Here is a 23,844-nt window from a genome sequence, read left to right on the forward strand (position 1 = left end):
ACCAAATCTCACTTTGATACTTTGAACTCTAACCTAGTGCTTTTCAAAATTTTGCAAAAGCTCTCCCAGGAAAGAGAAAAACCTTTGATCCCCCCCCTATATGAGAAAAAATTATATAGAAATCAACCTTCAACAAATGTGAACTACATTTTATACAGGTTACGGGTTAGAAAAAAAATGAGGGTGTCAAAGTGCCTGAAATAACTCCAAAAAATGATACAAATCCTTATTTTATTGCAATTACATTTCACATGGCAACAAAAAAGCCTTTTCCCCTGGGGTCAGCCCCCCAGTCTAAACTTGCAACTCTAGTCTAAAATTGTTTGAAAGCCTACCTAGAAAGCGTAACACTAGTTTACCTAGCTTGAAATCCCATTTGAAACCTTACAACAGCGACACTGTCAAATCTATTTTCCAAATTTGTTGATACGTATTAATGCTTTGTCAAATAACCCAATAGGCCCAAGATTGAGCCCTGGGGTACCCCAGAATCCTTATTTTATTACAATTACATTTCATATGGCAAAAAGAAAGCCTTTCTTCTTGGAGTCATCCTCCTTCCCTTATTTTGAAAGAACTCTCGTCTAAAACAGTTTGAACGCCTAGCTTGAAAACCTAAGCCGAGTTTACCTAGCTTGAAACACCCTAGCCCGTTTAAAACCTTACTTTGAAACCCAAACTGTAGTTTAAAACTAATCAGAAACCGTAACCTCAATATGAAACGCTAGCTTTGGTTCATGACTAAACCCTTACTTTGAAAATCTAAACTTAGTTCAAAACTTTTTGTTTGCATGATCGCTAGATGGATAGAAATTGCCACGCGCGGTGAAGTGTACAATTTTACAGAATGTCAGGATGTCCTTCACACTTGCATGGCCCCCTTTTATAAGCAAACTACCAGGAAGCATGACCGACTGACTTCATTTCAATTATTTACAAAACACTTGCTATGGATATACAGTACACTCAGACAGTAAAATGAGGACTCACTGAAATGAAACAAGGTCACATATTCATTCCCAGTGAATGCGCTCCCAGAGTTACAGACTGTCTTTGTTGAATGTTTTGAAAATGACAGATTTTATTCATGGGAATCATTCCCTTTTTAGAGATTTGCCCTCAAACAAGACCGTTTGGTTATAATGTAATACAACTTTGCCTCTTATATATACAAAACAAGACCTAGTTTGAGAAACTTCGTGAGAATTTATAAAGCCCACTGTAAACCCACATTTATCATCAAAATAATAATATACTGTCAGATTGACAAAGGGGTGCGCCTTAAACCACAGCAGAAGTATACTATTTATTATGCCATATACAAAATAGGACTTGAGTATATAATTTATGCAGATGCCAGATGCTTAAAATGGAATAAATATTCAAAGAACTATTGTGACATTTTGCAATCTAACTGCAGTTTAAATACAAGGCATAATGGAGAACAGGAGTGTGCTCACAAAGACAGTGAAAATTGAAGTCCAAATAAGCTGTCCGGCATGTTGCTGTTGCGATAATGCTACGGTAAAAAAAACATTCCTTTAACAAAGATCCTCGAAAGCCAATGTACACAGCCTTTGACTTGAAAATATACATTAAAAAAAAATAACAGAACAAAATAAAGTGTAAAATGTGTCCAGCATTTGCCATTAAAACAATGACAGAACATGTTTCTTCTGCATGACTGGATGCAAAGGTATCTTTCATTTATGTTTTTAGGGATGCTCTCAAGTTTTTGCTGCTGTAGATTTTTGGCCTACGGTGACACTCTCAACATTTCCCAAATTTGTTGTTATGCATTAAAGTGACAATATGTAAGATTTAGACCGTTTTTCATTAAAAATGAATACATTCAATGATTATAAATTTTAAAAACTTACAAATAAATGTGTTCGTAACGACCATCAGCATGTTTTAAATATAATCATTGGTCTAGTTATCATTAAATTACATTACATGGGGGGTGGCACTCCTCCGAAGGTTGGCATGTCTCTTTTAGCTACGGACAGCCGGAGGAGGAGTGTGTATTGCTGCATTTACCGTAATGCCACTAAAGCTCCCACGGGCGCATGCGAAAAATTCCACATTCTCCATCTAAAGCTTTGCCGAATAATTTGCAATGTTACTCTGGAAAGAAAAAAGAAAATTGTTGCAAGACATTTGTAGGTCCTTAGTGTAAGACTAAAATCAATAAAGGGCCCAAGCTTAAGCCCTGGGGTACCCCAGAGACTTCTAGATTTGTTTGTTTAAAAACTAGTGAAATAAACTGTTCTCTTTTGTCTGCATAACTATTTAAAGGCAATTTCCTGAATTCCGTTTTTTTTCTCCCGCTCTATGCACAGATTATTACAGATTACTTTTCACAAACTAAAAAATAATAATCCAGCCAAGAAAATTTCTTTTAGGATTTGAGGGTATACAAATATGGTTCTGTGTTTTGGTTTCTGGCCTTAGTTTCCTCATTTTTGTTTTTAATTTTGGTGCATCCCTTCTCGTTTTTCTTGTCATTTCTGCTCTTTGGAATTTCTTTCCCCAGCTGGAGGACATTTTTCTTTTAGCTCGGGAACTTTTGGCACAAAACAAACTTGTAACAGCGTCATCAGTCAGAATAAAATGTGAGTGTGTAGGTGTGGCAGTATTGCACAATGATACACAATTGTACAGTTTGCAACTACATAAGAGGATTTTTCCTCTGAACACAAACATCTTTCCCATAAATAATTGTAAATAAAGTAATTTCTAAAATATATAAACAAGAGTGTGTGTTTGAGCATTTACTCTTCCTGCCGCCGCGCTCCGATGACGTGCGGGTTGAACTGGGAGACGATGATGGTGATGTCATCGCGATACATGCGGGCCAGCTCCTCGGGCAGCGACAGCATCTTGGACAGCCTCTCGTGGTCCACCGTGCCAAACTCGTTGTTGCCCACGGCGTGGCGCATCAGGTGGGTGGCGGCGTTCTGGTCCTCGAAGGCCGACGACACGCGGGCCTTGCGTTCCTCCAGCAGCCCCTGCATCTGTCCCAGGGTGACCCTGTAGCCCCCCACTGTGAGCGGCTGCTGCTGGTGCACGCCGGTCAAGTACTCGCCAACGATGCGCACCACTTCCTGTCTGTGCAGCGTCTCCCAGAGGCCATCGGAAGCAATCACCTGCGGGGTGGCGGGCTAGAATTCACTAAACTGAATCGACTTCGATATGCGCTAAATCCGCTACGGTGAACATCACAAAACGAGAAACACTAGGACTTGAATCAAATGACATCAAAGAAGAACTACAGTGAACTAGTGGACCCCCGGTCATGTCCCCGGCTTGCGATCTTTTTGTCCCCTCTTTACGCCATTTTTTTCTTGTTACGACAAAAACTCCTCCTCAAACATGGCGGTCAGAGTGCGTGCGTGACTGCGAGTCGCTCCACGCTTGTCCGTCTATAAACGTGTCACCGCTGACTTCACTAGAATGCTGGTCTGCTATTGGTTGGCGTCACGGAAGCACAAAGACGTTGGTCTGCTACTGGTTGGCGTCACGTTTTCCAAAATGGCGGAACGTTGAAGCTTTGTTCGCCTGTGACTGCTTACAAAAACGTGTTTATAGTGCATTTTAGTGCTTAATTCAAACTTAAATTGGTTAGCCATGGGTCCCAAGATTGCTCGTGATGTTAAAGAGAGAAATAGAAGCAGGGGTTTGGTGGATGTGGTCTGCCAAAATTGGAAATTGTTGTCTAAAAGGCGTGTGGCTGCCTTCCTTTCAACCCTTATATCTCATGAACTACTGGGTCAATCTTCACAAATGAGCTATCAATGGAAAAAGAAGTCAAAAGGGATCCCAGATTATCAATCGTAAAAAAGACTGATCAATAATTTGATTTTGTGGGTCACACGACCTAGAATTTCTCATTAAATGCATTATTCATATGCGTAACGCAAATTGTGTTCGTGTTGTAGTTCATTGGTTAATTTGCCGTATTATAGTGTTAGTGAGTTCCACATGCCCATTCATCTACACTATCTGGCTAAAGGTTCAGATTGGGGAATTTATTTTTTCCCTTTCTTATGTTACAATATGTTTGCATTGGGGCCAACTGGGGCAGTAACCCATCAGCTTACAAATCATCAGCATGGCCAAGCAGGTTCCGATTTTGTAAAGTGCATTACCACCACCTAGAGAACTGGAGTGGTACTGACATGAAGAATGTATTCTAAAACTAGATGAATGGAAATGCATACTTTGTCTCAGAGAAAGTCTGTTTTCCATATTTTGAATATACAATTCTCGAAGAGGTGAAGCGAAAGTCGGCGCTCGTCTCACCAGGAAGCGATCCTGCGGTCTGAGCCGGTGGTAGGTGATCTCGGGCTCGGCCGTCAGGTACGGAGGCGTGTGGTAGTTGGGCGGTATGAACTTGGTGTGCTCGTTTTCGTGGAGCTGATCGGGCCCCGACTCCAACACTCGCTTCTGCAGCTCGATGCTCCACTTGAACTTCACGTCGCCGAACGCACGGAAGGGCATGAGCAGACCGAGCAAGCGGTCCTGAGGAGGGTAGGCCGCAATGAGCGAGGGGGGCGCTCAACACAAAACCAAGTCTGAGGAGCGGCACCTGTCGTATGACGGTCTTCCTCTCTGAGGGCGGGTGTTCTCCGCGAATCCGAGCCACCTCGTCCTCGTTCTGGGCACAGTGGTCATTAGAGAGTGTGTGAGCGGTAAAGGAACCGTCCTCCTCTTGCACCCCTAGCACCGCCCGAGCATCTCCTGCATTGGCTATATACCTTTAGAACAAGAGAGCGTTATTACACTTACTTGCCAAGTCGTGCCCTTAAGTATGGACAGTAAGCCTCGACTTAGTTACAGTTTTGCCACAAAATAGATGTAGCAAATTTCAGCTTTTTTTCACGTTGGCCACTGAAAAAGTGAAAATGAAGACGTCAGTGGATTTGACGGTATTGAAGATATTCAACGTTATTGCTGAATGTTGTGTTTCTTTAACTTGACGCTGTTAAGGCTTTTCTGTGCTTTTGTGTGGCATTTTTTCTAATCCTTTGATTTTTACATCAAAGGGAAAGCCTTGAAGGAACATAATACTGAACTGAAATTTCACCAAGATGTTAACAACATGTCAAAGTTCAAAATGTTGAAACAACTTAGTTATCACCCTACCAGGAGTGGGCAATCCCTTGGATAAAATACTGCCAGAATGATGTGGAATAAAATGACCCCAAAATTTTCAAAATACTGCACAAAGGTTAATATGTATGGGTATGTGTACATGTGTGTGTTTGGGGTTAAATACAAGGTGTGGCGTATATAACAGTGCGCCCAACAGACCAAATTTAAAAGTATGTGTTTTGATAAGCAGACGTTATTCGTACAGGTCTGCTCCATCGACGTGAGCCACGCACGCCGTCGCCCCGGAGAAGGCCACTCTCAGAACCCAGTAGTGCAGAAAAGCATTTGGGTCTCCAACCTAGCAGACGAAAGAAGCATTTCATGAGCAGGCTATGACATTTAAAATAGATATAAAAAAAGAAGGTATATAAAAAGAATCTTATCACGTGTACGTCACCTGAGCCTCGAGAGAAATGTCATTGTCCAGCCTCTTGAAGGCGTTCATGAGAGCCTCCCTGGTGTCGGGGACGTCACCTGGGCTGAAAGCGGAGAGAAAAGCAGAGCTCCATCACAAAGATCAGTCAACTGTACTGCTTGCATTACGAGTTATTACTGAAGGATAACCATCGGGTCTGTGCTGTCACATTGCTGTATAATGAAATGTTAGCAATGGCATTTAGCATAAGCAAATGAGAGTGCAAAGACGGTTGCTTCTGCTCAATTCCTACAGAGGTAAAAAGAAGTATTTGCTACACTATTCATTGTGCAAGGTTTCCTCCTTGCAAAGATTGCAGAGGTCTATAACGTTCACAATTTTATCATAGGAATCTTTGCACTAAGAAACAGAATCTAAAAGGTCAATCCAGAAAATTACACTGAGTGATTTGTGACTTGACTTATATTTTATTGCATAAACTACTAAAAGGATTTTTCTGAATCAGTCTCACAAACCACTTACACCAAGAAGCACCAAAGAGCGCTCCAAATACCACCATCCTAACATCAACATACAGTAAGGTATTAGGTGTAAATGTTAGTAAAAGTAATATTATTATAAGCCTCTGTAACATTATCCACAGCTTGAATTTTAATACTGCATATAAGTATAGGAAATTTTAAAGAAGTGCTACATAAGTGCAAGTACATTTACGAAAAAGTTAAAGACAACTGAAGTATGCTTGGGCAATGATTACTTTGTGTACCACTTGACTAAGTAAAAATACCACTATTAGTACTAATACCACTCTTTAAGAATGAGGGCTCTAAACTATGAAATAAAAACTGTTATGAAAATCCTAGTTTGCCAATTTCACTTTAGTTGTTAATTACACAGCAAGGTCCCTTTCCCTTGTAACTAGCAGAATCCACTATCTACAAAAGAAAGCAGGCCCATTTGAAAAATCAATGAGCATAAAGGTTTGTCCACCCCCGGTATGATGTTTTTTGTCTTACTTAGTGAGATCGATGAGCTCCTGCCAGTACGTGCGAAGGCTGTTGAAGTAGAGTGTCTGAGCCTCCCTGCTGAAGTAGTCGTTGGGGTGCTTTTGCCACTGCAGGATGGGACTGAGCGCCCGGCCCGCCTCCACCGCCGCCTCCAGCTCGCACAGCGTGTCGTGCGGCAGCAGGGACACGGCGATGTAGTAAAAGAGCCTCTCGCTGAGCGCCTAGTGAAGAGGGATGTCTTGGTAAATGGTAAATGGACTTTCGCTTATATAGCGCTTTTCTACCGTAGGTACTCAAAGCGCTTTAAACTAACTAGTCATTTACCTACTGATGACGCAGCATCAGGATCAACTGGGGGTTCAATGTCTTGCACAAGGACACTGAGGCATGGTCTTGATGGTCGGGGGATTGAACCCACGGCCTTTCGGCTGGGACACGAGCACTCTACCACCGAGCCATGCCGCCCCCTTGTAATGTTGTGCTTACAAAATGCTATGCCATCACTGGCTACAATTAAAATTTTAAGTCTGGAGGCTGGTGGAGTTCCAGCGCATCTGGAAAGCATTAACAGCGCTTCACTTTTTCCACATAAAGTCACAGCCTTGGAAAAAGAAAAAAAAAAAAAAAACTATGTAGACAAAATGTATGTACAGTACTCGTTTTGTTTTAGTACTTTTTTTGACCATTGCGAATGGGTCTGGAACAGTTATTTCCCTGTTCCAGTAGTTTAATTAAGTTAATATTAATTATTTTATAAGCGGGCTTGGCAAATTTTATTAGTTGCGACTTTGTTTTTGAAATGGTTTTTTTTGTTTTGATTAGTTTAAGTATTCGTATTTTGTAAATATATGGAATATTTGCTGACAAGACTTTAAAAAGTCACTAAGTATTGTGGAGTAGAGTCAATTACAATTTCCTAATGATTCTTTAACCTTCCTTCTTTGATACAGTGGAACAGTATCACCAAAACAAATATTATTTAAAACGAACATTGAAACCTAATGTATGATACTGGCAAAAAAATGAAGCTGGACTGATTATTTTATAGGCAGTTAAAATTGTAATATGTAGTTTAAGTCAGCTAGAGTTTCTTTTAACACACAATAAAAAAAAAGGGTTTATTTTGTTAGTTATTGTTAACTGTAATAACCTTGGACTGCAATAGGGATGCAGCCATTGAGTATTTTAGATATTTGGATAAATACGTAATTCAAATCGAATATCAAGATTTGGATAAAAATATATATTTATTGCTTTCTGAAAAAGAATTATGAACACTAAGGGCAAAAAAAGAATGACCGCTTCATTATGAATGACTGACAATCTTTTGATGATAAACTTTTGTTTTTACTTAAATTATAACTGCTCAGCAACAAACTATGTTCCCCTTCCCCCTAAAACTTCACATAAAATTTGGTGTATAAACACATTTGCAGGGTGAAAAAGCACATTTGAGTCAGCATGTTTTGTTAAAAAGTGACTAGTAGGAACAGAAATTTAGGTTTATCACGACAGCCTATATGGAGCACTCAAGCGCTGCTGGCTAACGGCTAATTTATGTTTGACGCAGCTACAACAGAGCTGACCCACCAGAAAACACGAGCAACAGGTGCCGTATGTCACTTTCAGCGTAAATACCTTGTTTGTTCGTGCGCTAAAGTAGCGATTGAACAAGATATCAGAACAGGATTTGTGAAGAGTTGCAGTAGAGACAATAGTTGAGCTGTCAAGTGACACACTGCTAGGAACAACTTTCACAATAAAAGCATTCCAAGCCTTTTGTGCAGAAAATGTGGGAAAGTAAAGTGCTAAGAATTCTTTATTGATATACCATAAATACAAAGTATGTAGGAATGTCTTGTTGGAATAAGCAGCTGCGCTCTACCTGTGCACAGGCGCATCCCGCGTGGCCATCAAACACACCCAACAGCATTCCTCTCGTCTGCAGGCATGTTGCAGCACTACGGCGGTCTTCTATTGGAGCGTTTGCTGGCAGCTGATTGCTGTCAAAGCCCATCACGGATGATAGGTTCTTGCCGTCAAACTCAGGCACCTACAAGCACACATGAACGTCCATAATTCAGGAACTGTTTAACATTGAGATGATGCGTTTCCCGGCTTACCTTGAAGGTGTATTCGTTGGCTTTGAGGATGGAGTTGACTTGCGGTGGAGTTAGTATGTAGCTGTGAAGTGTGGAGGTGGTCTGGTAACATCTTGAGGGAGTGTGACTCATGCGTGAAGGACGCCTCCAGGCGGGTGGCGGAGCTGAGGACTCCAACTGGGGACGGCGGTGCTGGCATGGTAACCGATTGGAGGACAAGACCTTTGCCCGAGGCAAGCCCCTGAACAGCTGTGACATCACCGGCATAGCAGACGGAGCGCTGCACAAATACACGCACGTGTACAGTACTCATAATTAGTTGTGAGATGGATGAAATGATATTTTCTGTTCACGTTCAGACAAATGATACAAAATTGATAGGATGATGTGTCATAGCGCAAATTGATTCATATGTGTGTAAAATCAAGGTTTAGTTTCAATTTGGTAAATAAAGGGCAGCCCAATATTGGACTCGGCACTTTTCATGATTGATCAGTGCAACCATGGGCTAACGTCCAACAAATAGAAAATCAGAGACTAAACAAAAGAGTTAATTTCGCTTGAGAGACAGTCATTTTGCATGTTATCATATCTAAAGGTTATTCATCATTCTTCATAAAAGGATACATTTGACCTTTAGGCTTAGACCACTATGGTGCAAAACTCTGGATTATATCTACAGATATAAAGAGGAAGGCAGTAGCTCATCTGCCATTCTTATTATTTCTCATATAAGCCATTTCCGGCGAAAAGCGAAAATATGACGGTAAATTCCAATTCTAAACAAAATGAAAAAAAAACAAGTATCCAGAACAGGAAGTAACAATTAATATTCATCATAAAAAATCATTCAGATTTTACTGTAGCCTCAAACAATTAAAACAGTGGTTCTCAACAAACCGTTGTTTTCCTCCCGTCAAGTACCCCATAACCAGCGCTATTTTTGGATGAGAAAAAAAGGCTTAAAACAGAAATGCCCTCTGTGTCTGATTTAAAAAAACTTTAGAACCATATATGCATAGGTATCTCCAAGGTTATTTGATCCAGCAACAACTCCATAAGACAGACCACATAGCATCATTTTATTTCTTGCTCATCTATTGGAACATCACTAATGACAATATGCATACAATGTTTTGCAGAGGAGTCACTGTAAAATAATTCAGCCAAATGCTGATTCGTGTTCCAAATAATTTGCTCTTAATTTGAAAAGAAAGCTAAACTGTTCATGCCACAGCATTAAAAAACATTCAAGTATATCTGCTGAAACCTGCAGGAACCCAATTAAAATCTTTTGAGAACCTTTGCTTTTTAAATTGTGCTCCTGCAAAAACGACAAAAAAAGAGAATTGGCCTAGTGTAAGTCTTATAGTTGCTTGATAAAGGACAAAAAAAGAGAGAAAAGAATTAAAAAAAAAAAAACTATGAACACAATGCCTGTACAGTTGTACAGACAAGATGACTCAGGAATGGAATATTTCCTTCAGAAAAAAAAAATACATGTGATGCATGCGGACAGTGCCATTTCTTGTAGTGACTTTGCAAAAACTTTATATCGAACCCCAACTACCCCCTCATAGCAAACATGTCCAAGACAAAAACGGCCTAAGGCATGTTTGCTTGACGAGGACAAGAAAACAAGCTTGCATCATAAATCTTGAAAAACCAATATGTACTTGGCTTTACAGGGATGTCAAACACTGCGCCGATTGCTGTGCGCAAGGATACCTGCATTAATTAACGAGGTCTTGTGTACGTAAAGTTCAAATCATTAAAAACGGCAGCCAAAGTCAACCCAATTGAGTCACACTGTAACTTAACACTTTGTTGCTTGAGTTGCAACTTGCAAGCGAGACTAAGTCAGCAGACGCGCTCAAAATAGCTTGACGTTTGGATGGTGAGAAATCTTTTACGCGGTCATACCTTGGTAGGCTGGCGCTTGCTGAGGATGCTAGTTACATGTTACATAATCAAAGGCATGTCTAGTGCCCGAAGCGTGCAGATGCTGCAGTAATAATACACCTCAACGGAGGACCCAAGCTGTGTCCTCCATAAACAAAAGAAGAAAGCCAAACTGGTTGGCCATTGGGAACCAGTAGCTGTGGCAAAGTTACCATATTTGTTGACATCACAAGCCTCATCTAGCTAGCAGGGAGGGGGGGTGTCGAAGAACTCAATAAATAGTTACCTTTACTTCCGGTACAAAATTCTAAAAAAAAAAAAAAAAATGCAAAGACTTTATGGACGGACAGTTTCAAATCTAACAATTAAATACTCAATTGGCTTAGAAACGCGTCAGTTAAACAAGGCAAATGCTAAACGTAAAGCGGGTTACACCCACCACCAGTCGAAGACTACAAACTGTCAAGCGTATTCTAAAAATCAGGACTAAACTTATCTAATATAAACGCAAAATAAAACCAACCTTTACTTCTGAATGTAAATAAGTTATTAGAGCTCATGGCTCGAACTCAAGCACCGCCAGTCGGGCGTCGTCGTCGTCCACCAGCGCCGCACCGCAAAGTAGAAGTTGATTGGCTGAGCGATGACAGCACGGTCAGTGACGACAAACAGGAAATACATAAATTTGATTTTCAAAATAAAACGAAACAAAAATAACGGCGGCCATCTTGTGTTGCCTTTCATTAAACTAAACGCATTCGTTTAAGTAGAAGTAAAGACGTAAACATAAACAAGTAAGAGTGAGTACAAATAAAAAAAGAATGATTCAACTCCCTAAAACCACAGCGTTGCATTAACCAACAAAAAGCGCAAAATGATCTCATATTAATTGAAACGAGCACATAAACCTGCTATATTATTTTGGATTAAATAAAGATTTTTCCAAAAGTTGGTGGTTTTCAGGCTGGTACACGACATTTTTTTTTTTTTATCAATATCAACCATTCCCTTGGCTAAAACCATGGATGGGAAATATCTTGCTTCTCTGAAGACACTCAATTGTCAAGCGAGTGTGAATTTTGTTTTTGTCTATACATGTTTTGTGATTGACTGGGAATCCAGTGTACCCAATATTTCATCCAAAATAAAATAATAAAAAAAAGTAGACCAGTGTATTCAAATTAATTGAAAAAATGATGTAATCTATAAAATACCTTCACAAGAAAAATATTTACACATCAGGCAACATATACGTAAAAAAATGTCTTAAAAAGTGAACTGCAAATACAGCAACATAAAAACCTACCATGAAATACAGTTTTAACAACACAGCCGCTACGAATGATCATATCATATCAAAAATCTGTCATCCACCAGAGTTTTGTTGACCAGGTTTCTTCTTCCGAAAGAGTAACGAATCCTTTCAAAGATCTAATTGGAAGAATCAAAAGTTCACTTACAATCAAGTCAGGGTGATTCACCAACTAGACACTGTACTTTACGATATACGCACAAAATACTCACCGTTTGCTGTAAGTATGTCAAGACGGCAGCGAGTACGAAGTTCTGAGAAGTGAGGTCGACGACACAGAAGAACAGCGTGTCAAAAATCAGCAGCGTGCCCTCATTTCCATAAAAGAGTACATCACTGAAGGAGTGACCTTCATCTGCAGGGACAAACAGATATTATCTATGCATGCATGCACCACCACACGCAAATGTACGATATGTTCAAATCGCAAGTTGATACCATTATAAAAGATGCTCTTATCATTTGGTTCAAGGAATTCCATGCCCATGACCCTCTCCAATGCCAGTTTGTCCCTCACGATGTAGTCCATGTCTGGGTGGGCCTGAGGAGAAAAAAACAGTGTGACTATAAAATATAACAGATTTGAATTGGAATAGAAAATACAATATAATACATAAATAAAGGCAGGGCTGGAGTGAGTAATCTGGACTTCTTGGCAAATACTCTCCGGGATGGTCGGCATTATATGCTGTTTGGGCAGCTTCCACTGTTTTCAAAATTGCCATTATAGGACATTCGCAACGAATGTACAAATGGCGAAACAATTAGCGACAGTTAACACTTACTTCCTCTACCTTTGTTGATATGGGTGTCACCAAGTCACAGTAATTATTACCAAAAGTTGCAATAGTGTAATATACAACTCAAAACAATATTGTAAATACTGTATATCACACCCGTCTGTACAAAATCGTCACAAGTGTAAAGGGAGCTGGATGTGCGGCAAGTTCAGTTTAGAACTAAAATATAAGAGAAAGTGTGGCGTTTCTTTCTTTCTTTCTTTCCTTCCTCTTGCTGGCTAAATAGAGCTCTGTTTATACTGGTACTTGAGATTTTGTAATCAATCAATACCAAGTAAATACTGATACAGAGAATGAAATCTTGTACTTTTAGGTTGATAAAATAGTGCATATATTTACAAATCTGACTTTTTTTTAGGCTAAACTGTATTGCTGAGCTCTTAACCATGCTATTTTAACTCTTTCAGAGCCAAGCATTATCTGATGAAACCCCCTAGAGTGCCAGTCAATTTTGAGCATTTTGATGAAGTCCTAAGGTGGGCTCAACCTAGACACTCGAGCACCTGGTGTTCCCCTGTGGTCTCCCATTCAACTACTAACCAGGCCCAACCCTGTGTAGCTTCCAAGACTGGAAAATTCTCAGGATAGTATGTCTCTAAGTACCATGACAGCGATACACCTTCATTAAAATGTTGTCAACAAAAGTGAGCTCTAAAACTTGAGGGCTGGAAATGATTGTCCCTCCAGCCCTGACTGGAGCAAACAATAAGCATTAAAGCCTTATGAGGATGACTAACATGATCTATGACTGATCCAAGGAAGTGATTCATGGTGTGGTAGGCCCGGATATTTTGGTCTGACTGGGTGAATGAGGCTGCATCCATGAGCCTTGACGGTCCGTGTCGCTGCAAATGGAAGAAAGAGTGAAGCGTTAAAATACAAATAGAAAATGCAATGTCTTAAGAAGCTGCGTGTAAAGGCTGAATTAAATATGTGGAACAATTTGAATTGACATTGAATGAGCTACATAATGATGTTGGAATGGTTTGAATACGACTGAAAAATGTAGACTGAAGATAATCAAATGGTAAAAAAAAAAAAATAAATAAAAAATAACATTTGGCATTGATAGGTATAAGGTAAACAGTTTAAAGTTGAAACAGTTTAATCTGTCCTAAAATTTTGAAATCACAGAAGCAAATCTCCCAAAATAGATTTACAATTCTTTGAGTATTTTATTGGTGAAAATGAGGAATTTTGGGGTATGTAGGAAATTTGGCCATGTTAAAAATAATTCCAAATGTGAACTAAATATGTGAATTTTTGGTATAAAATTTTGGAATGAGTAAAATAATGGCCCTGAATTGCATGATGTGAATGAATGAAGAAACAGTGATGAATCGCATACAATATTTGAACATTGGATTTTTTGGAGCTGAAAAATTAGGAAGATTCCACGGAAAAATTTGATCTTTTCTTGGTACATGTGAGTTCTTTTTTTTTTTTTTTTGATAAGAAGTAATGCGCTCCCAAGGTGAATCGAATGAGTTGAAAGTTCTGAATTTCCAATGGGATTTAAATGAGTCTGTTTTGATTTGCTTCATTTTATTTTTGGAGCAGGAGGAGGCGAAAAACATAAAATTGTAAGAAAAATTGAAAACCCTAAACAAGGCAAAATGATAGCCTGGCTGGCATGAATTAAAACGCTTAAATATAAATGAAATTAAAAATCTAGGAGGAGATCCGAGACGAAAAAAAACAGTCATAATAAAAAAAAAGAAATAATAATAATCCAAAGGGAAGGGAAGGTCATATACATAGTTCCTGACAACATTCTGAGAGGTGGCAGGCACAAACCCTGGTGAAGGAGTCCCGTATCCTGTCATAATGTGAGCGCAGCCGGTTTGAAAGAGCCACCTGGAAAGTCTGCATGTCCGTGTTGGGAAGAAGACCTCTTTGGCCACACAGTGACTCCTTCACATGGTAAAAATGACATATTAGGACGGACACAAATTGAAGAAAATACATCAAAATGATAATACAGTCTGTGAGCGGACATACGGCTTCTCTCCTCAGATTGTTGTTCATTTCCTCCATGTTTGTATCGGCGTGACCGTGCACGGAGCGCCCGTGGATGTAGTAGCCAAAACAGCGTTGAGGTAAGAGCAGCACGGATATCTTCAAAGATAAAGTACACTTAAGTCAAACTTAACGGATAAAAACGTCATTTCTGACCCGCTAAAGTAGATCTTTCAGTGTTGAGAAGAAATACAACTTTTCTGTACATTCAGTAGGAATGAAGCATAATAAGAATAGCACATTAGTTAACAAGGGTGTTATAAATCATAAACTTGTGCAGTGGCTGCTTGATAAAAGAAGATAAAGCAGTGCACACTCGCAGCCAAGGACGTTGGCAAAGTAGGTCATCAGTAGTTACTGTAGATCCATCCATTTTCCGTAACGCTTGTCGCTATTAAACTTAAATGATCTTTCCCTAATAATGAAATGAACGGGAATGCAATTAATCTGCTCAGACATAAAGAACAATACCTCTTCTGCATATATTTTCTGTCTACGTGTGTTGTGCTATTGTGTGTGGTCAAATATTCCTTGCTTCAAAAATCACGACAATCTATGGCAATCATTAGAATGTTAACGGTATTTTGTATTGTATGTTAACCTTAAGTGGAAGAAAGAGGTAAATCATTAATACTGCCAAAACTTAATCAGCATTTTTGAAGAACAATAGTAAACTAATTGAGAGCCATTAAATGTCAAAGATATTTTTTTTCCAGGGCTGGCAGTGAAGAAGTTAAATATGTTAGTATAAACACCTATAAATATAATTTTATTTAAACATTTTGAACGAGGGGAATGAATAAATTCAACCAACAAATATTGCAGAACACATAATATTGTAAAATGCCGGTTGGACAAGATGAATAAAACATGGAGTAGGCTAATTACGTATCACCTCCTCCTGAACCTATTGGGCATGTTTTTGTAAAGGTGGAATTAAGAAAACATGGAGATTTTTCACTAGGCCAGTACGACATCCTGTAAAAATACAGTTTGACACAGTCACTCACATTACTGATGGAGCAGAGATCCACAAACTGGCGGATTTTGTCTTCCACGAAATGCTCATAAAATACAGTGAAGAAAATAATCTGTGTGGATGAATGTTAACATTTAGTAATAGGTTAGCACCCTGTGTATGGTCAACAAGAATTGAGGAAAATAGGTGAAAACCTGCAGAAGCCCAATGCAGAGCCAGAGTGTTGCAGATAGTCCATAACGCATGGTCAAGCTGTATGAAGGTGTGTACACCTGTGGGGGGCGCTGTAGAGTTGGCCAGGGGTCCCTCAGGGCTAAATTTGAGAAACCTATCACCTACACAAACCACAGAGGGTGATATTAATTCAGGAATGCAAATAAAAAACAACTGTAAGCTGTGAGTTGAGTGAGAAGCACTTCAAGGAAGAAGAGTACAGCCATGATCTGAAAGGTTGGCTTAATCTTGCGGATGGTCTGGATCTCGTTCCACTCGTTGGCCACAAAGTAGGTCCTCCAGATGCTGACAGGGGAAGGGTCGCGTTTCTGCTGACCGTCAGCGGTAACGGCTTCACAGAAATTGAACACATATGAAACAGGAACACAATATAAAAAAGAAATAAAAAAAAAAAAAAAGAAAATCCATTAAAGATGACAAATTTAATACCCGGCACAGTCCTGCTTGCTTTACTGCGTGGCCTTTCCCAGTCAATGAAGAAGACGTCCACAGACAACTGCACAATTAGTTTGTGCAGGAACTGCACTGTCTGGACACAGAATAAAATACAGTACAATACAGGTACATTATATGAAATTGAAGGGCGTCCTCTAGCGTTCAAAATGAGTAATGCGGACATTTGACACGTTTTAACTGACTGACCTTGAGTGCAAAGGCACAAGAGATGTACGTCACAAACTGATCCTCTTGATAACGGAGCGGCAATAGTACTGAGGCATGCTGTTGGGCCTATAACCGTAAATAGATCTCATAGTAAAATGTTTCAAGCTAAAAAAAAAAAAAAAAAATGTACTCTTTTTGGGATGAAATGAAGGGCACCTTATAAAGGATGACCCAGTAAAGTCCAGTTCCCACAGTGACGGCGAGAAAAACGTTGGCCAAATCCCCAGCGTAAAACAAGAAAAACATCAGCATCGTCTGAAATCAGAAGCAGGAGGTCAGTATTTACACTGAAAAGTCCTCATTACGCTTTGGAGGAGCTTTACCCTCAAGTCGACGACAGGTGAGGCGATCCTTCTCTTCCAGCTGACAGTCTTGAGCACTGACAAGAGCACAGCCAGACCAGCCAACACACCCAGAGCAGTCTGTCACACACACAAATGTATCGGCCATGCCCGCAAAATTTCAAAACACCTTTGGTTTCATACTCACATCCGTTTTCAAGCGAGCCTCGTTCTGATCCATCTCGTATTCCACGGCAAAGCTCATCTGCAGGATGGTGTGGTATTTTTTTTATTTGAACCAATCACAGGGCTTCACAAAATTACTTACCAATGTTTTCGTCAACAATGAGCGACCATTAACAAATTTCTCAAAACCACCCAAGAAGTTAGTAACTCACAGACACAGTTTGTGTGTTGACATCAGTGACCAGTACATCTTTGTATTCCACGGTCATCAGTGGGGGGAACACCTGACCCTGTTGTGTGCCTGGAACCAACTGGAACCTTAACACATTTGAATATCAACATCCATCAAGGATTTAGCGTACAGAAACAATTATTTTCACTGTGTCCTCTGTCTGCCTGAATACACACCGTATTTGCACAGATTTGGCGACACGGATGACTTTAGGAAGGACGCTTGCGCTTTTCTCTCTGCCGCTCAGCACGTCGATAAGAAACATACGTCGTGACAGGTACCAGTTTGTCATACTTTCTGCACACAGAGAGCAAAACATAAGGCATACAACGCAATCGCACACAAGCGCACAGGCACAAATCCCACCTTGGTTTATGAATTTTCCATTATATTGTTGGTTAACAACCAACGTGGGCAAGGGGAGAAGTTTCTTGCTCTCTTCCCCGCCGAGGTCCAGAAACACATCATAAAACAATGGCTCGGGGTGAGAACGCAGCAGGTCTGCGACTGCAAGGTCACACTACACACACACGACCCAATTTATGGATACAAAACAAGTGCACTGCTAAAGGGGGAATTAAAAATGTACAATACAGTAACATGTTCAATGCGCTTTTACTAGTCTAAAAGTGGGACATTCTGATTAGTCTTGCTTGTGTGGAATAAGAATTAAACAGCAAAACGCATCCGTTCTCTCTATCTCAAGGGGCAGGCGTTTTGCCGGTTGCAGTTGAATGAAAATGACATCACAGTTGCTCAGCTAATGATCAATCACAGCTCACCTGTTTTCTGAGTTTGCTCATGTTTGCAAACCGAATCGTGAGCAGTCGTGTTTGGGCCCTGAGAAACTGTGATGTCATTTTCACTGGACACTAAAAGGCACTCTCACAGATGGATTAAATGTGGATTTTGCAGCTTCATTCATAGTCCTGAATACAATCTGAAGTAGAGGCCATAAACAGGTGCATAGAACATATTAAATCACATTTTTGATTCGACTTCCCCTTTATGTGAACCTCTGCAAACTTACACTTTCTTGGTAAGCAGTGCCAAAACTGAATGCTGATCTCCGTTTGATGGGTGTTTCAGGACAAATCTAAATCAGAGGGTAAATCATTAGACTAGTGCCTCTAAGGCTTTTCACAAGGCTCAATTGATTATAGCCAGGTACCCTATTTCCTATTAATAGCAGCAGTAAATATATTGTCTAAAAACTTTCCCTTTCAATTCACAGAATCCTCAAAAAAAGAAGAGAGTCAACCGATTTCAAGTATTCTGAGTGACCAAATAAAAAAAAAGTGAGGTCATTCCCTAATATTGCTCATTGGTAGGGTTTCTGTTGGTGTGTTTTCAGTGTTAATGTTACTCAAAGTGTAAATAAAGTTATAAGGACATTATTTCCTGTCATATGTATTTATGCTACTAGTAACTTAGAACAGTAGATTTCACATTTAACATAGTTAACATTTAACAACTTTAAGTTGTGTGTAAAGAACTGATATCCAGAATATTTCTTTGATCAACTTTGCTCTGCACGATATATACTTCAGGATACAATGTTATGGTATAGATTTAAACGTCATAAACAGTGACACATTTCTTACTTGTACTGTATAAACTGTTGTAAATAGTTAGGGTAACAAAAGGTAACATTTTAAAATTATCTGTAAATAGCAGCCAATTGGATGATTATTTTTGGCAAATGTTTTACTACCCTAAAAAACATAGCCGGCCATGTAAATGTTTAAAAACATGTTAGACTATTCTAATCTTGAATGTGAACTAAACCATATTTTAAATGTCACAAATACTAGAGGCTGTACATATTCACCACTTACAAAAAGATAACAAAAACGAGCATTTCAGAATATAGATGACTGGAGTTGCATTTAACACATCCCTGGTTGAAAGATGAACTAAACGTATCTGAGAAAAAAACTGAAAGCAATTCTTTTCTAATCGTTCTATTACCTGGAGATTAGCTCCTCCGACGTTTTCCCATCGAAGAAACTCGCCTCTGACATTATATACGGCAGCAAGCAGCTTAATGTCTGTGTTCTGTCAAATATCGGCGAATTAACAGGAATATTTTAGCAACTTTGTGACGTAAGCTCAACAGCTACCTTCTTAACTCCTCTGAAAATGAAGCTAAATGGGACAGGATCAGATTGAAGGACCCGGCTCGCCAGTCCTGGTTCATCGCCGTAGTAAAGCCATGGTAGATTATGCCTCCTGGGGAAAACAAAAACAAAAAAAACATGATATTGTCAAAGTTGTATCTAGAGTGTTCCTAATGCTATGTCCAAATAATCTATACCATTGATTACCAGTAGGAGATGTCTTGAGTGGAGCTAAAAGCGGCCTGTGACCTGAAAACCACATTAAAGAGGCCGCAGGCATCAGCGCTGACGCCACTATAGGAGTGCATGTTCATCACGCACATGTTGCCGAGGGCCTGGCAAGCCGTCAGGTTGGAGAAATTCTGTTGACAGACGATTTGTTATCATGCAGCATTAACACCACACGGAGCTGGTTCCAAATGGAATTGAGAAATTGTAGAATTACAAGACAGGCTGCTGCGGATGAGTAGAGGTTTTGGAGGAACCACGCAGACACAATGCTGAACTTCTGCAAGTGGGACAGCAAAATGTTTGTTTTAATAAAGAAGAGCATATAAAACCGACACAAAATAGGCATTTCATTGGAGGGCTGGGCATTATTGGCAAAATAAAATCTTGACTTTTTTAGTCATTCTGGGTGATTACGATTTTAACCAGTTTCATTGGCAGGAACAAACCCAACAAATGATTATTTAAAGGTTTGATTTAATAATAATAATAAAAAAAATCAGTGGAAAAATCACTGCATATTAATTTAAAATCAGTTGTAACGTAAACTTAACATACTTAGCTGGTGCATAACTTGCTTAAATGCATTGTCCATTTATTTTGCTATTTTTAGAAGCTAAAAGTTTAGATTTTGTCTGTGATTCATTTGATAACTAAATTATTTTTCATGAACAGTTAAAACATTTAAAAATGTTTTTTTTGTTACTGTTGAATGAATATGACATTACCTGACAAACCTTAGAAATGTCAAATGGCGAGCCATGATTGATGTGCTGACACTTAACTTTTTTTTGTAATTGTTTTACGTTTCAGTCTAAAGGGGTGTCTAAAAATGACTGGTGCTAAAAGACTTACTTATAGACAAACTATTAACTTTTTTTACCGCTAAAAATGGCTAAATAAGTGTACTATCAAAATTGTGTCAAATTTCAGAAGCAAAATGTTTCAAATAGAGGGAAAGCTAGACTGTCATAAATATAGTCAAAAATATGTATATTAAAAAAATTAAATGCATAATTTGATTCATTTTTTTAAAAACTGCAAGTCACGACTAGTAGGGTCCACCAAAATGGTCGTGCAAAGACAAAAGGCCGCAAAACTGGAATATATGGCAAAACAGAGAAAAACACGCACACACGCACACACACACACACACACACACACACACACACACACACACACACACAGCTTCCTTGGTGAAGGAAACGAAAATACACAAAATGAGAGAAGAAGGATACTCACTAATTGAGCATAGTTGACACTGGGATTGACATTAGTGGAAAGGCTACCTGGTGGGATACACAACCCTCCTGCCTGGAAACCATGGTGAAATAAGAATCACAATGAATAAATATTAATATAAAAGTTAGTACTATAAAGTTTATACATACTTAAAAATATCTATATCAATTATATATATTTATATATATTACAATATATCACAATTATGAAGAAATATTTGTCGATACAAAAATACTCAACGTAACGTGTCCTCTTTTGGGGAGAGAAGAAGAAATTTAATCACAAATATAAATCATTAAACTTGACAGGTGGCAGATGACAAGTTGGGTCGAATCATTCTAGTATGGGGGAGAATTTTTTTTTTTTTTTAAATAATGAAATTGAATAAGCTACTAACTTGTATTTGCCTGAAACCGTTAATAACTCCCAAAAACCATTTTAAAATGATTTTTGCATGTTTGTTTCATTTAAAATCTTGTGTACCCCCTGGAGTTCCTTTAAATACCCCCAGGGGTATGTACCCATAACCCCATTTGAGAAGCACTGACCAAAGGAATCATAATACATTGACATTCAATTAGTGAGGTAAAAATTAGTTCCTGTATCTGCTCTTAAAGCCAGATCCTCACCAACATTGTCCATAAAAGTTAAATTCTTGGCTCTGCCACCCACCCTTCTGCAAAGTTTTAAGGCTGTGTAGTTTAAGAGTAAATAGTGACGTGAACTCACCAGCACCGAGGGGGAATTACACACACAGGAGCTTTTTATGAAGGAAGCCTGACATCTCTCGCACCTAAATGACAATATAGACCAGATAATAGGGGTGAGATGATATCAACAGGTAACAGTGACATGGATAGCATCATTGAGGACTGAAGAAACACAATTTGAATTATCTGTCATCAAATTATCTCATTGAATTCAAAATTAATAATATATATAAATCGCTGAACTTTTGGAATAGTTCTTTGTTGCATATTTACTTTTGCTGAATGTATATAAAGCGTAACATGAGGTAGACGGTACTTTGCTTATTAAAGGCAGACACAGGCAAGTGCCTGGGGCCATGAGATTTCTCAAGACTCATTAATGGCTCATAAAAGTAATAAATGCATTTTTCTCCAATTTGATTTAATTCAAACATAAGGACAAAAACACTTTCCACGTTATTCATATCCGGCTGCTAATTTAATGGCAAATACACCAGTTGGATTGGCTATTTAACTGGTAATGTGACTCCAATGTCAGTCTTTCACAAGCCAAGAACCTCATCGCATCTCACCGTATTGACACTATTAGAAATGAATCCTGGAATGTGTGCATGCACGGTGCCGATACCTGTCCCCCCTGATGTTTGGCACTGAGAAAGCGGATGCATTTCCATTACACAGTTCACATGTGGCCTCATCCAAAATGTTTCCGTTGATATCTCTCTCCACTGGAACAAACGACCACAAGCAGACAGGTTACAACAATTGCATTGTCACCTCACAAGTTATTTCACTCACGAAGGATGTGTCTTGCAGGGCACTGGCATTGACCCTCATCAGTTGTCCTGCCTGGGCAGCGAATGCAACCAAAACCATCTTGAGTTACATCCTGGAATCCAACCAGAAAATAAATGAACAATTTAGACAAATGACAAAATGGTTAATGGGTGATAGAGAGCAAGAGAATAATGAAGAGCGCATACAGGTTTGTCTTCTGGACAGGCCTCACAAGAAATAGACGCCAGGTCAGTTGTGACTGTCCGGAATCCACTTCGGCAAATGCAACTAAGACCTGGAAAAAACAGATTTTTTTTTTTTTTTTTTTTTTTTAGCAATAACGCAGGGGATGTCAGGCATTGTTTTGACTATGATTTCCATCCAGCAATTTTCTAAAGTGCTTGTCCTCATTTGAGTTACAGTGAGCCTGAGCGAAGACTCAGTCCCTAAAATCAGAACTGCAGAGCAGACATGTTAACCACTACCCAATAATGCTATTTGAGAAATAAGCCTTTCATTGTTGTCCGTAAAATACAAGGGGCAGAACAAATGAAGTTTCACATCTCTTCATAAAAACAGTGTAGTGGATTTTTCTTTACACCAATTTGCTGTCAAAACTATGTTAAGGTACTTAAGTCATTTTCTATGGCACATAAACATGAAAAATAAATGATTCTTCAAACTCTAAATTGCATTAAGTCCGACGAAGTTTTCGCTCCAAATTAGCATTAGCCGAGATTCAAACAAAAGTAATCATTTGTATTAAACGCTTAGATTTTCAGTGTGACTAACCTGCAGCACTGCGTTGCTGATTTTCCCCACAGCTGACACACGACAAACTAGAGATGTCGAAGAACTCAGCCAAATTGCAATCTGAGGGATCTTGAAAAGGAATTATATACTGCTGACAGTGAACCGGATTAAAACGCACAAAAACTAACGTGAAAACAAATCTGTAGCTGCTAATAATAAACAGTAGCGTCCCTGTCGCCATGGTTTACTGCTGAGTATTTTTTCGTTTGCGGGTAGCATCAGGCATTGTAAAACACTACCGCCATCTTGTGTCTGGAGTTACGCCCTTGGAGCGTGTAATAAAATAAAATAAAATAAAATAAAATAAAATAAAATAAAATAAAATAAAATAAAATAAAATAAAATAAAATAAAATAAAATAAAATAAAATAAAATAAAATAAAATGCGTGGGTTACAATGTGAATTTTAATGGTGGTTATTTCTATCATCCAGGGTGTGGTCTGCAAGTCAACATAAATAGGCACTTGCTCTTCATGAGCCTGAATGAATAAATGAATGAATGAATGAATGAATGAATGAATGAATGAATGAATGAATCCATCCATCCATCCATCCATCCATCCATCCATCCCTCCCTCCCTCCCTCCCTGCGGACATAAAACAAACATGCAAGCTCACGACCTCTGAGCTGTGAAGCAGGCGTGTTAACCGTCTGCCACCGTCTCGCAAAAAATAACATTAAATAAGGAATTCAAATGAAACA

At 39.1% G+C, this 23,844-nt stretch overlaps 2 protein-coding genes and 1 long non-coding RNA gene across 6 annotated transcripts; 1 reads left to right on the forward strand and 2 right to left on the reverse strand.

Annotated features, from left to right (window-relative positions):
- Positions 1 to 217: 217 nt before the first annotated feature.
- Positions 218 to 11,201, reverse strand: LOC148425362 (pyruvate dehydrogenase [acetyl-transferring]-phosphatase 1, mitochondrial-like). Of its 2 annotated transcripts, none has more exons than XM_088410341.1 (9): positions 11,068 to 11,201; positions 8,664 to 8,922; positions 8,426 to 8,593; positions 6,550 to 6,761; positions 5,555 to 5,636; positions 5,361 to 5,455; positions 4,592 to 4,760; positions 4,306 to 4,524; positions 218 to 3,149 (listed from the first exon to the last, which is right to left on the reverse strand). In XM_088410341.1, exons 2-9 carry the CDS (start codon positions 8,907 to 8,909, stop codon positions 2,775 to 2,777), a joined length of 1,566 nt encoding a protein of 521 aa, XP_088266467.1. In that variant the 5' UTR covers positions 8,910 to 8,922; positions 11,068 to 11,201; the 3' UTR covers positions 218 to 2,774. The 2 variants fall into 2 exon arrangements, with proteins under 2 accessions (XP_088266467.1, XP_088266468.1); XM_088410342.1 differs by lacking the exon at positions 11,068 to 11,201 and adding an exon at positions 10,566 to 11,017.
- Positions 8,897 to 23,509, reverse strand: LOC148425363 (meckelin-like). Of its 3 annotated transcripts, none has more exons than XM_088410338.1 (29): positions 23,120 to 23,509; positions 22,534 to 22,622; positions 22,349 to 22,439; positions 22,179 to 22,278; positions 21,570 to 21,633; positions 20,841 to 20,912; positions 19,816 to 19,878; positions 19,578 to 19,732; positions 19,374 to 19,482; positions 19,222 to 19,308; positions 18,281 to 18,346; positions 17,617 to 17,770; positions 17,427 to 17,547; positions 17,231 to 17,336; positions 17,041 to 17,097; positions 16,875 to 16,973; positions 16,708 to 16,806; positions 16,531 to 16,617; positions 16,318 to 16,417; positions 16,071 to 16,219; positions 15,849 to 15,989; positions 15,686 to 15,766; positions 14,658 to 14,774; positions 14,454 to 14,570; positions 13,394 to 13,501; positions 12,295 to 12,397; positions 12,069 to 12,211; positions 11,851 to 11,975; positions 8,897 to 8,922 (listed from the first exon to the last, which is right to left on the reverse strand). In XM_088410338.1, exons 1-28 carry the CDS (start codon positions 23,319 to 23,321, stop codon positions 11,895 to 11,897), a joined length of 2,961 nt encoding a protein of 986 aa, XP_088266464.1. In that variant the 5' UTR covers positions 23,322 to 23,509; the 3' UTR covers positions 8,897 to 8,922; positions 11,851 to 11,894. The 3 variants fall into 3 exon arrangements, with proteins under 3 accessions (XP_088266464.1, XP_088266466.1, XP_088266463.1); XM_088410340.1 differs by lacking the exon at positions 8,897 to 8,922 and having other exon boundaries at positions 11,726 to 11,975; positions 19,578 to 19,619; positions 19,692 to 19,732; XM_088410337.1 differs by lacking the exon at positions 8,897 to 8,922 and having other exon boundaries at positions 11,726 to 11,975.
- On the forward strand, positions 16,865 to 19,612 carry LOC148425364 (uncharacterized). The gene is made up of 3 exons (XR_015865052.1): positions 16,865 to 16,891; positions 18,485 to 18,548; positions 19,584 to 19,612. It is a non-coding gene; the product is annotated as an uncharacterized LOC148425364 (long non-coding RNA).
- Positions 23,510 to 23,844: the final 335 nt, after the last annotated feature.

Source organism: Hippichthys cyanospilos, chromosome 3, assembly GCF_059441005.1.
Source record: "Hippichthys cyanospilos isolate Australia breed blue-spotted pipefish chromosome 3, RoL_Hcya_1.0, whole genome shotgun sequence".
Taxonomy (NCBI): Eukaryota; Metazoa; Chordata; class Actinopteri; order Syngnathiformes; family Syngnathidae; genus Hippichthys; species Hippichthys cyanospilos.